A 12,504-nucleotide genomic window follows, 5' to 3' on the forward strand; every position below is an offset into this window, starting at 1 on the left:
TAATCCCAAAGTAAAAGTAATCCCAAAATACAGAAAAATTTTTATTGATCGTCTTAGATTCTGTATCTTATCCCTTTCATTTTATACTTACATCCAGACCCTCTCAGTTGAAAGAATTTGATTAGGTATCCTCATTTTAAAGAAATACATAGTAGTATTTGTTCATTAAAAAGGGTAATAATGACTTTGAAAATTTTCCTCTAGAAGAGCTGACCTCAGTATCATGACGTGGCATAAGACACTCTTCCTTTTCTGTTTCCCTTTTTAACAACAAATTAGGCACCCATCCACAAACAGAAGTGCCTCTGTGGGAACCGTGGCATCCCGCACCATGCCCCAAGGGGCCTAGGAGGACTCTCAGCCACATGTGTATCTGCTAATAGATAAAAGGTAAGTGCAGCCTGCAGAGCCAGTGACCTCGCCCCAACCCCTCTTGGCCACAGTCAGGGAAAACATGGAATGTGCTGACCAACAAGCAAGAAAGAAGTTTGGGAAATCTAGCCTTCCAAAAGGGAAATTTCAGAAAGAAAAAAAAACAAAAAACAGGTTTGGATGCAATGGAGAGGGTAAGAGGAACTTTGCCAGCACTGTCGCTCCCCCAACATAACAAGCCCAGGGCTGAATCATCCAGCAGCATCCTCTCCCAAGAGGGAAAAGGAGAGTGGTGAGTTAGTGTCCAGCTACCCCCATTCAGAGAAACCCATTTAACTCCAGCAGCACCCAGAGGACTTTAGTGGGACCTCCATGACTGGTGGGAGGGAAGAGACCAGGAAAGAGGCAGATAAGAATATCAAAGGGCATTGAAGGCACACAGTCCCTGCTAACTGCGTTCAGGACTTTAGCAGGAAACCCACCCATGAGCCTGTGGGAGAACCTCACCCAACAATCTCCCCACAGAGCCCACCAGCACCCCCAATACCCTGAGTGCTAAATCCACACCTCCTCCCATTCTGCAACCAGCTCTTTGCGTATGCTCCCACATGAGGCAGCAGGTGAGACTGCTAAACAGAGCACTATCAGAAAAACAAACCAGGATCTGTGGGCAAGGGAGAAACACAAACTTGAGCTATAGTACCACCTTCTGAAAAACAAAAGATTATCAGCAGCCAGCCTGTCGGGGTGTAAAAACCAGAGAAGACATGAAAGTTTAAGAACTGTGCCACTAGAAAAATCAAGATATACGAAGCAGGTATACCCATACAAGGGCAGAAAAAACAGACATACTAGGACTGATAAACAGTTACCGCATCTGAAGGCAACTAGTAAGATATGAAGAGGTGTCTGCTACTTCAGATGTGAAAGCAGCAATGCAAAACCACAAGGAACATAAAGAATCAAGGAAGCATGTCATCACCAAAAGGTAACAATAATCCTCCAATAACCAAGCTCTAAGGTACAGAACTTAGCGACCCAGATGAGAAAGAATTCAAGATAATTACTGGAAGAAACTCAGTAAGCTACAACAAAACATGGACAAACAATTCAATGAAATATATGAACAAAACCAGAAATTTACAAAGAGACAGAAATCATAAAGAATAAGGCAATGAAAATTCTAGAGCTGAAAAATTCAATGAATAAAATAAAAAATGCAACATAGAGCATCTACAGCAAGGGAGCTCAAATGGAAGACAGAATAAGTGAGCTGGAGGACAGGAACTTTGAAATAAACCAATCAGAAGATAACACAGAAAAATAGAATGATAAAGAGCTTAGAAAGCCCATATGATCCATAAGACACCACCAAATATACACATATTAGTATACTCAGGGTTTGAGAAAGGAAAAGAGGGACAGAGAGTTTAAAGAAATAACAGAGAACTTTCCAAACCTAGGGATATACTTGGACAACCAAATTCAAGAAGCTAGTAGATCATCCTATTATCTCTATGTAAAAAGACCTTCTCCAATTCACATTATAATGAAACTATCAAAAAAAAAAAAAAGGATAAAGAGAGAATCCTAAAAGCATCCAAAGGAAAAAAGATTGTAATCTACAAAAGAATGCCCATTAGGCTATCAGTAGATTTTTAAGCAGAAACTCTACAAGCCAGGAGAGAGTGGAATGACATATCCCAAGTGTTGAAAGAAAAAAAACTGCCAACCAAGAATACTCTACCCAGAAAAGTTATCCTTCAGAATATTATGTTAAGTAAGATGAGTCAGACAGGGAAGACAAATACTGTATATCACTTAGATGTGGAATCTAAGAAAGCTGAACTCGTAAAAACAGAGAGTAGAATGGTGACCACCACGGGCTGGGGGATTGGGGAATGCGAGATATTGTTTAAGGGTACAACTTGCAACTAGTAGATAAATAGTCCCGGAGATCTAATGCACAGCATAGTGATTATAGTCAACAACACTGTACTGTTGTGTTGATATAAATACAGTAAGTTTATGTAATAAACTTCAAAGTTGCTAAGAGATAAGATTTTAGTTGTTCTCACCATAAAAAGAAATGATAATTAAGTGATGTGATAAGTATTAGCTAACACTATGGGGGTAATCATATTTCAATATATAAATGTACCAAATCAACACAGTGTACACCTTAAACTTATACAACATTATATGTCTATTACATCTCAATTTTTTAAGAACAGAAAAATTTCCCTTACCTACTGATTATCTTTTAGGAAATATTCCAGCCTCCCTCTCCTTTTCAGTTGTGAGGCTATGACCAACTATTAAGAACCAAACCACACTATGCACTCACAACATACTCCCTTCTCCTTCCTATCTTTTTCCTCTCTTCTTCTCCCACTGTCACTCATGTTCCTTTCATGGCCACCCAGCTACCAATTCAAGACCAGCAGCCTGACCCATGCAACCCAATCCAAGAATAATCAGACACTTGGCGCTAAGTCACCTGAATTTTACTTGGAAAAAAATGCAAATGGGTCAATTTGCTTAATTTTCCTAAGTGACAACTCTATTCTAGGCCAGTGACAAGGGCAACTTCAAGTCTGCTATCTTTTTAGATTCACAACCAAGAGGAAACACCAACAGTCACCCCTGGAGTCACTGTAAGGCATGGACTAAAGTGAATATTGTGATTGCCTGTCCCACATTCATTTCACTCCTCGCCTACTGAAAACAGCACTGCAGCTTACTGACCTGTCAGCTCATGGGTGGGCCTGGCTGATCAGAGGATAATCCCAAGTGACTGATTCAGGAATGGGCCTGTGACCCAATTCTGGACTACAAAAAAACGCATGCAGCCAAATCCAGACACCATCAGTACTCTGGTAACAGCTATCTGACTTCTACTTTGAAATAAAAAAATGCAAGTAACTTGTGAGAAGGTTTTGACGGAACAAATGTGTCTCTCAAGCTGGATATGTACAAGAAAGCAACCACCCGTTGTTATGGCAGCAACCTACAATCCAACCAAGAAAGAAGATGCCATAGATAAAAGCTAACACACAGAAGAGGGCACAGCTGAGACTTACAGAGAAACAGAGCCTGAATATGCCCAACACAGCAAAATGAACTATGCCCAGCCTCCTATTCTATTCTATTCTAAATGAACAATATTCCTTAACACTAAAGCCAGATTGAATCAGGTTCTTTACTTGCAGCCAAAAGCCCTAATACACTGGTATTATTTTTATAATGAGAAAAAAAATACGTATTTAAAATATCAATGAATAAAAAGAAGACAAATAAATACAGGTCATGCTCAATGAGAGCTTACCAGAAAAATAATAGATGATTCTCCCTACAACCTTTTGCTAATATTAACACATATACCTTCTCCTCATATGTGTTTTTCCCCCCCCATGGTTTCAACCTGCATCACTCTATCTCCACTTCCATCATCACATCACCTCCATTTTCTTGCCACTCTCTGATAAGGATCCAGGTGATTACATTGGGCCCACTCAGATCATCCTGGATAATATCCCTATCTCAAGATCCTTAACTTAATCTTGTCTGCACAATCTCTTTTATCAGATAGGTTAACATATTTGCAGGTTCTGGGAATTGAAACATTGACATCTTTGGAGGGCTTACTCAGCCTACTATATATACCAACATGACAACAAATCCTTTAAATTCAGAGACTTTTAGAAATTCACAAATCTGTGAATTCACTGTAGTAATTGTTCTATTCACAATCATCTAACTAGGGAGGTTTTGCTTGTTCGTGGGTTTTATTTGTTCCTCTACTCATCTAACTGAATTTGGCTAAATCTTAGGAAATACAGGGATTTTTGTGTGATACATTTGAGATGGGGAAGATGAGATGTCTTGGGATTTGTATTTTTTAAAAGCCCCATGAATTATTTTCAATTTAATCAAATTTCATTTAAAAATATTTATTAATGTTTTAGAGGCTGAAAAAATTAAAATATCTAACCACATTTTATGTTGGAAAACTAAAAATTTAATAGTCATGACAAACGAAGTATTTCTTAAACTGCAAAAATCTCCGTACATACAATATGAAGGAGACTAACTTAAAGCATGAGATAAGGAAACAAAAATGTGAAGGAGACCTGTTACCAATGGAAAGAATACTTGCCATGTTTAGCATTGTTTGGTTTGTTTATCTTAACCAACTCTGAATTTGGCACATCTGAAAATGCTTTCTCTCCCCTCACCACCTGTGAAGGTTAATCTTCGTATGTGATATTTTTAATTAAAATTGAGCCTGTGCTTTTTAGAAAATGCTTGGATACTCTAATTGCAAGAAGAGTATAGTCAGGATCAGAAGCACAGGATGAAACAAAGGTAAAGGATGGGAGACTGCCAGGTTTCAGAGCCTTTCCCACTCCCTACTCCTCACCCCAAGCCTCTATCAGTTATCATAACAGTAATAAACTGAACAACCTAAAAATCATGACAATATTGTCAGCCTGGACAAGATAACCTCTTTAGACAAGAGAAAACATTTCACCACCAAAAGATTTATTTATTATTTTCTATATCAAAATTGTCCTCCATCATTTATTACTGCTACCTCCCTTCTCCATTATTGTTCAGTTTATGTCTGTGCAGGTAACTAGAGGTGCTGTTAGCTGACATTCAGTCCAGAAGTTTCCAAGAACTGAAGCAGGACCATTAGGGGAATTCCTAACAATAATTCCTAACATGCATTCACGACTCTGGTCTACTCTCTCAAGTCTCTCTATCTCCCTTTTCTATCCCTTCACCCATCCTACACTAACAACTATCTTCTCTGTTCTTACACCCAGGCTGTTGAACGTGGTGAACAAAACATAACCCTCACAAAGCCAACATAGGTGAGTGCCGATTGGTCTCGAAAGTCATTACCCCTCTTACCATCCTGCAAGGTCAGCGCCATCTCCCACCCCTGTTCTTTCAAGCCCCTATGTACAGACCTCCTGGCCTTCACCCTCCCTTCATCTTCTACCTCCTCCACAGGCAGGAACTCCCCCAGAGTCTTAGCTTCCAGCAGCAAATATATCTACATCGCCAACCATCATGACATCCTTTCCTCTTAGGTCAGAGGAAGAAGCATGGCTCCTCCAACATAATTAATGATGAAATGATAACAAGAACATTCATGAGTACAATGTCCCTTATCCTACAGTTACATGCTCCATTTGTGCTCTGGATCCCATCCTCTACTCCCCACCTTGGTCCAGTAATCCTCCTCTCCAGCTTTTCTACTCTTTCTCCCAAATTCACTGCAAGAGAAACAGTGAGATTTACCTTCCACCTGAAACACTGGACATCAGACAACAAAAGAAAATGATGCCTGAAAGATGGGAAATAAAGGCAGTATCCCCATGATTGAATGCCCTTTGCCTACAGCCTTGAGAGCATCTCCAGGCTGCAGCATAAGGAGGGGAACCCAGGTGGAGCCTGGTGAACTTGAGATGGGGCTGGGAGTCTTAAAGGGCAAGCTGACCAGAATCCACAGAGCAGAGTAACAGGAGGAGAGAGCAGCACAGAGAGAACTCAGGAGATCTACAGAGGGTTCCGCTCCAATATTCAGCAGAGTAGTAAAGAGCGTGTGTGTGTAAAGAAACTCCTAGAGGCTGGCGAAAGAACCACCTGAATGCAGGAAAGAGAACAGTAACCTGAGCTCCCACAGGGCCAGGATGTTTAGGGGACACAATCAATCAGTCTACCGATAAATCCAGTAAGCAAAGAAATACCATCATGAAGTTGGACCTGTAACCTGAGAAGTATCACAAGCCAACAAAATAAAAGGGGCAGCATCATTTTATACAGAAACTACTCCATAGCTTTTGGTGATGTGTGTGTTCATGTAGGGAATGGCAGAGAGGGGGGAAGGGGACTACTACTAAGGGCCTTCTTAGTGCCAGGCACTTGTGAGGGTTCAATAAGACACAGCCCCTGCCCCTGAGTTCCACACAGTAGTCCTCAAAACAGACCCATTGTCAACTCCTGCCCCTGAAATACTCCTTCGACTTCCGCCAGGAGTGAGCTAAAAGGTCCCCTCCTTGAAAGGGCTTTCCTTCACCACTCTAAAGGTACTCGAGGGTAACCCACTTTCCTTTCGCTACAGCACTTCTCACTTACTATTACTACATTATAGATTATGATTACTTATTACTCTTATTTTCTCCCATGCACATTTGGAATATGAGCTCCACAGTGAAGAAACCACTGCACCCTTGGTGACTAGCACAGTATATAACCACTGAAGGCACTCAAATACTTATTAAAAGAAAACAAGAACTATGACTGGGATGAGTTTCCTGATGATCAACATTTTCTAGGCTAGTTAGCCCCAAATCCCTAGATTTGGTTCCCTTAGTCATGAAGGAGTATGCTGAGTACTCACCTCTACCTGAGTAACATTGATGACCAGCACCACCACCATCAATACTGCAAGCAAACAGCAGAAAAGCCGCAGATTAAAGAAATTGATCCACATTGTCCGGCTGTGTCTTGATCACCCATGGCCGACACCATGCTCCCTTCACTCCTCAAAACTCCATGTCTTTGTTTTTGGGAGCTGCAGAAGAGCTTTCAGTTTAATTTGCTTTTTTTTGGGCTAGTATCCGTAAGAGTTCTTTGCATAGAAGAACAGCTGGGGTTGATTCAAGCAGCACATTTTTCTCCAAAGGACTCCTTCAAAAAGGGGAGATGAGAAAACAGATCACCAATTACAATAGCCTAGGGTGGAGTAAAAGGAAAGACATCACATTTCCTTTTTGTTAACCTTATCGAAGCTCAAAGTCATGAAGAGAAAGCAAAGGGCCAGAGCACAGTAACATCTCTTCCATACCTGGACAATCTACTCAAACCCAACTCCCGGCTTCCGTGGAGGGCAGGGTGGAGAGGTCATGGTGAAAAGGGTGCATAACCATGGTGCAGAGGATCTCTAGAACACCTCAGCTGCACCAGCCCTCCCTGCAGTTTTGGGTTGGGTCCCGCAAGCCCCCTGTTCCCTCACTCCTCTGCTCTTCTGGTCTAATCCATCCCCGGGCCCCACGACCCATACCACAAGGACCACGACGATCCTTCCCCACCCCAGCTTCATAAGGGGGACAAGGCTAAGCAATTTCAACACGCTTTCCACCCTCAGAATCCCCACAGCACTCACTTTTTCCTCTTCTCAGCTGATCTTTACATTTGTGGGTATTTCTTGTCTCTACAACTACAGTATACCAATTAAGACTATATTAAAAAAAAAAACAACCAGAAACTATAGATCTGAGAAAAGCAACTTAATTGTAATAACATATCATACTTTTTAATCCCCTCTCAGTACCTAGCTCTTTACATGATATATACTGATTCAACGGTCCACACAACCAGTAATTATGGAGGCCTCCTCTGTACCAGGTGCTGTACTAAGTGCAAAGCTCACACTCCTATGAGGCAAGAGGCATTTCCCCCCTAAATTAAAGAGGAATACCTCCCCCACTCCTGCTCACCTCCACAGGGCCGCCAGGTAGTGTGACAGACTGCACTCAACCATCTCATGGCCCCCCAACGCTACCCTTCTCCAACACCCAGGTACCTACCCACCCTGAAGTGCCTGTAAATTCTAGGAAGGGAATGGTTGTGAAATAGAGGAAATAATTCTGCCACCAAGTCCCCAGCTGCTCCTCTGTAGAAACCTTTCTCAAGAAGTTGGCCACAAGAACCACAGGTTTCCCTGATGGCCAGAGAGAGAAGACCGAAGATGATACTCCACAGGAATTCGGCTGCACCATGGTAGGCATGGTCTACATACTGTGTGAAGGCCAGCAATTCAGAAGACATCAGCGTGGGCAGAGCCGGTCAGCAGCAGCAGAGCAACGGGCAGTGGTGCAGATGGACGGCAGGGCAGCAGACCCCACAGCTACAGGAATGATAGGGCTATAGCACGAATGCAAATATGCAAGAAGCCCCTCACAGTCAGGGACTTCTACTGAAAATTGTTACAGAGGGTCATGTCAGGAAAAGATCGGACTTCCTGCTACAAGCTAGTAGAACACTGAGATTAGAAAGACCCACCTATATGACCTGCCGTTACTAGACAGACCTATCTTTGAAAAGACATATACTAAAATGCAGGTACTTGTCACCTCTGGGCAGGTTTTGTTTTTCTCCTTCATCTTCACCAGGAAATAAAAATCACAAATTTAAGGATAAAGCCAGTTTCTAAAACTAATAATTAAAGACGAACCATAAACAGAAATCATGTTCCCATTGGGCATGGGAAAACAATTTAAAATGGAATCTTTAAAATGAAAGATTTCAAACTGAAAAAAGAAATCTGTAACAGATTTCTGACTTTTTTCCTACAAATATAAAACCGAGGCATTATAACAAGAAGTCTACTTGCAAGGAGAGCAGGAGAATAACACTGGGTATCTCAAAATGCCACGGAACTGAGTGAGAACAATAGTGCTAGATACGAACAACTCCAAAACAAGTTTTCTAGATCAACCCAAAAATAAAAATATGTAATTGAATTTCATTTACCTTTTTTTAAAAACAGTCCAGTTCCCAAGATGTTTATTAGAACTAAAAAATTCGAGTTTACTTTCCTTCCAGTGCAAAGTCTGAATTCAAGCAATCATGATAGCCCTTATTCTTTTCTCGTCACATTTGAAGCAGCACATGTTGATGTTTTTCATTTTTATACCATTCTTCCTGCTGCAACAGAGGTAAGCACATGAAATACAAGTTAAAGATACAGAAAATGAAGTAAAGGAAAATACATTTGAAACCAAGAATACAATTTTATAGCAAAGAGATGTACATAGATGTCAGTACAAAGTAGTGAGAGGAGTGAGGATAGGAACATTTCCTTTCCTAGTAACAAAAACAGTAGCTAGTTATTTATATTCATGAACTTAAACATAGCAGATCTGAGCTGAAAGGTCAAAAGCCTTATAAATAGCAATATGACTGGGAAAAAAATAAACCAAATATAAAAGTTCCATATGTTACTTTTCTTATAGACTAGAATAATCATGTAGTTCAATGATCCACCCTACTCCTAGAGGAAACAAGAGGTACCAGATACACCTAAAAGTTACAATCAATCCATGAGGAATCTCAACTTCAACAGTCTTGTTTTCAAATCTTTCTTAAGTGTTAGTACACCACTCATTCTTGCTTCATATTTATGCTCAAAGGGCAAGGAAAAAATCAGAATGCGTGGTCTTTTGGGTTTGTTTTGCCAAATTTTGGCTAAGACTATTTAACAGCCAATTTAAATTCTTTATAGTCTGTGGTGACAACCCTAAACTACTCTTAGGTACCTGACTTCTTACCCCCATCTCACAAGAGAATTACAAAGTGATTGCTCACACCACTTGGAATTATAATTGTCAGTACACAAATGAAATACTTGAGTTTGGTACTAAAAAGAAAAACAGGCAGCAACCCCATCCTCTGGAGGGCTAATAGTCTTAGAAAACCATTTCACAAAAACAATACACTATTGAACAACCACACATTCAGTTTGTGGGACAGTCCCCATCCAAAATACTCTGACTTGCTATCCACATAAATATAATTGTACTTGTCAGAGAAAGTATCTGGAATTTTAGTTCAGAATACAAAGACCCCTACATCAAAGACAAAAGCACAGATTTATATGGAATATACCCAAACTTAAATGCTCCTATCTCAAACTTTCCAAAGAGCAGCTGTATTTCATAGGGTGCTAAGACTTTGAAACTTAACAAGGCAACATCTAGGGAAAGAGCTGGAGACTCATCCAAGACCATAACAATGATGGGTTAACTAAATAAGAGCAATCCTTGTACAAAGTTGAAGCAGGGACAAAAGTCTGCACAGGGACTGAAGTCTGCAGGACTGTTTCCCCAGATTCCATTCCATTTCTCTTTCATGTACCCCCACCTCACATGCCCAAAATGCTGACTCACCTAGGCCTTCGCTTCTCCTTCTTTTAAAGTAGCACCCCATGCTTTCATAATGCCAGGGGAGGGGGAGGAGTAGGGTAGAGAAGTAAACAAATCAGTTAAATAAGTCACAAAGCAGTAAGTGCTTTAAGAAAAAAATAGGACATGGAGATAGGTATGATCTTTAACCTTACATGCACATTAGTATTGTCCCAGAAGCCTATAAAAATTCCACTGCTTGGACTACACTCAACCAACTGGACCAGAATCTAGGGGAATAGGGGCCAAGAAACAGCTTTTTTTTAAGGTCTATAGATGATAATATACAGCCATGTAGGAGAACCACGGGTACAGAGTGGCCAGAGGGTGTTATTTGTATAAATAGGCCAGGGATGGTCTCTCTGAAAGGATGTTTAGAATTGTAACTTACATTGTCCCTCCAGGACAATCCGATTCTGGGGCAATGGGGACAGCCAATCCTACTTCAGTGATCTATCCCTCTGTTTCCTTTCTCAGTAACAAATAACAGCACTGTTATCAGGCCCAAAGAGATTGTGAGGATAACAGACACAGAGAGAAGATATTAAACACAGTCAAAAGAAAGCCGAACCCAAACACAATGGAAGAATAGTGTGCTGCCCCCTCCGCTGCGTGGATTGAGACTATTAATTATCAGGGTCTGGGAGTGCCGCCAGCTTCAAGGACACCCTGATGTTCCAAATGATAATTAACCACAATGAGGAGAGGGTAGGCCCATCAGAGCAGCGTGATACTTTATCTATCGGAAATGTGGCAACGGTCCTTCTTTACAGCAAATAATGAAAAACAAGAAAAATTATACAGACAGACAATTACACATTTTGTATAAATCCTGCCTGAGAACCCCTGTTACCATAAGCTTAGTGGTCTCTTATCAAGTAGAGATGAGCGGCAGGCCAGGCAAGGTCTCCACATCACTCCTTGTAAAGTCACACTCGTTTCTCCCCATTCGACCTGAATCTGATGTCCCAAAACTACATCTCCGTGAGACCACAACAGTTCAACGTGTGAAAGGACCGCCACCCTAGAGGTGGCTGGGGCCCGGAGAGCGATGAGACTGGGAATGAGGTCTGAGGAGGGAGGCGTTGCCAACTGCCCCGAAGACGGTTAGAAAATGTGTGAGGGGGAGGGGTCTTTAGCTGCCCCGAGGTCCTGGCTCTGCCGCGTTGCGACTGCACCTGCGGCGTTGCAGCAAGTCGAGAAAACTGAGGATGGAGATGCTAGCGCCCAGCCCCGCCCCCTCCCTGCCGGGACCAGCCGCGGCTCGGGGACTCCGGTCCTAGGCAGTCGTGGACTCCAACTCTGCCCTGCCTTGGGCCGGAGCCTCCTGTTCCAGACTCGGGTGGCCCCTGTCATTGCCCCCCGGAGCTGCAGCTCCCCAGCACCGGGCCGGGGGCTCGGGAGCCGGCGCGCAGAGAAAGGGGCTTCGCAGCCGAGAAGGGCGCGCGAGGAGCAATGGTTCGCTCGGGAGGAAGGAGCTGGGCCCGGGGCCCGCGCACACCCACCGGCCCTCACTCACCTCCAGGTCTCGCCTCCCGCCGCGCGCTCTCCTACGGCCGAAGCCCAGGACTTCCTGGCCCGAAACCACTGACCAGGCCGCCAGGCGGGGCTGTCTGGTCCCGCTGCGTCGCCTCACCCCGGACCCCCGGCTACGATTGGTTGAGCTGTGGGAGGGGCGGGCCGAGGACGCTGACTGACAGCCGCAGGCGCCGAGCGCTGAGCGTCAAGCCCCAAGTCGAGGACGCTGAGTTGGCGCCCCTCGGCTCCGCGCTGTCTGGCTCCCGCGTGCGAGGGGATCATGCAGCTGTCACCCTGTGGACTGAACTCTGTCCCCTATCGGGAGCCGACTCCTGTTGCCTTCAGACATCAGGGTCTCCCCAGGGAGCATCTGTTTCAGAGCTTTTTTCATCTCAGCGAAAGTAAGCAAACCGGAGGATTCCCCAACTTGGGCCGTCTTTCCTCCCAGTGGAGGAATGTATTGTTCGCTGTACCGGAAAAACATGATTTGCCAAACTCGAGCACCTAGCCGGCAGGTCCTTGAATCTTTCCTTACTTGAAAGTAGTCGACTTATTGTGTTGGTCCTTAAAACAACCCCGTTCCTTTTACCATCCCTGTTCCTGACATGAGTCTTCGAGACTGAATACTTTCCCT

The 12,504-nt window shown here is 43.1% G+C and overlaps 1 protein-coding gene across 6 annotated transcripts in view; it reads right to left on the bottom strand.

Moving 5' to 3' along the window:
• Positions 1-12,002, bottom strand: part of NXPE3 (neurexophilin and PC-esterase domain family member 3) — a 34,421-nt gene extending 22,419 nt beyond the window's left edge. For 4 of the 6 annotated variants that reach the window (XM_072965957.1, XM_015242441.3, XM_072965961.1 and 1 more), the window contains exons 1-3: positions 11,872-12,002; positions 8,923-9,096; positions 6,788-7,077 (exon numbers count right to left, since the gene is read on the bottom strand). In XM_072965957.1, the coding sequence (XP_072822058.1) occupies positions 6,788-6,880 (93 nt within the window). In that variant the 5' untranslated portion in view covers positions 6,881-7,077; positions 8,923-9,096; positions 11,872-12,002. Of the gene's footprint in view, positions 1-6,787; positions 7,078-8,188; positions 8,297-8,922; positions 9,097-11,205; positions 11,397-11,871 lie in introns of those variants that run through there. The other 2 variants (XM_031672189.2, XM_072965945.1) reach the window with 2 other exon arrangements.
• Between the last annotated feature and the right edge of the window lie 502 nt (positions 12,003-12,504).

Source organism: Vicugna pacos, chromosome 1 (assembly GCF_048564905.1).
Source record: "Vicugna pacos chromosome 1, VicPac4, whole genome shotgun sequence".
Classification (NCBI taxonomy): Eukaryota; Metazoa; Chordata; class Mammalia; order Artiodactyla; family Camelidae; genus Vicugna; species Vicugna pacos.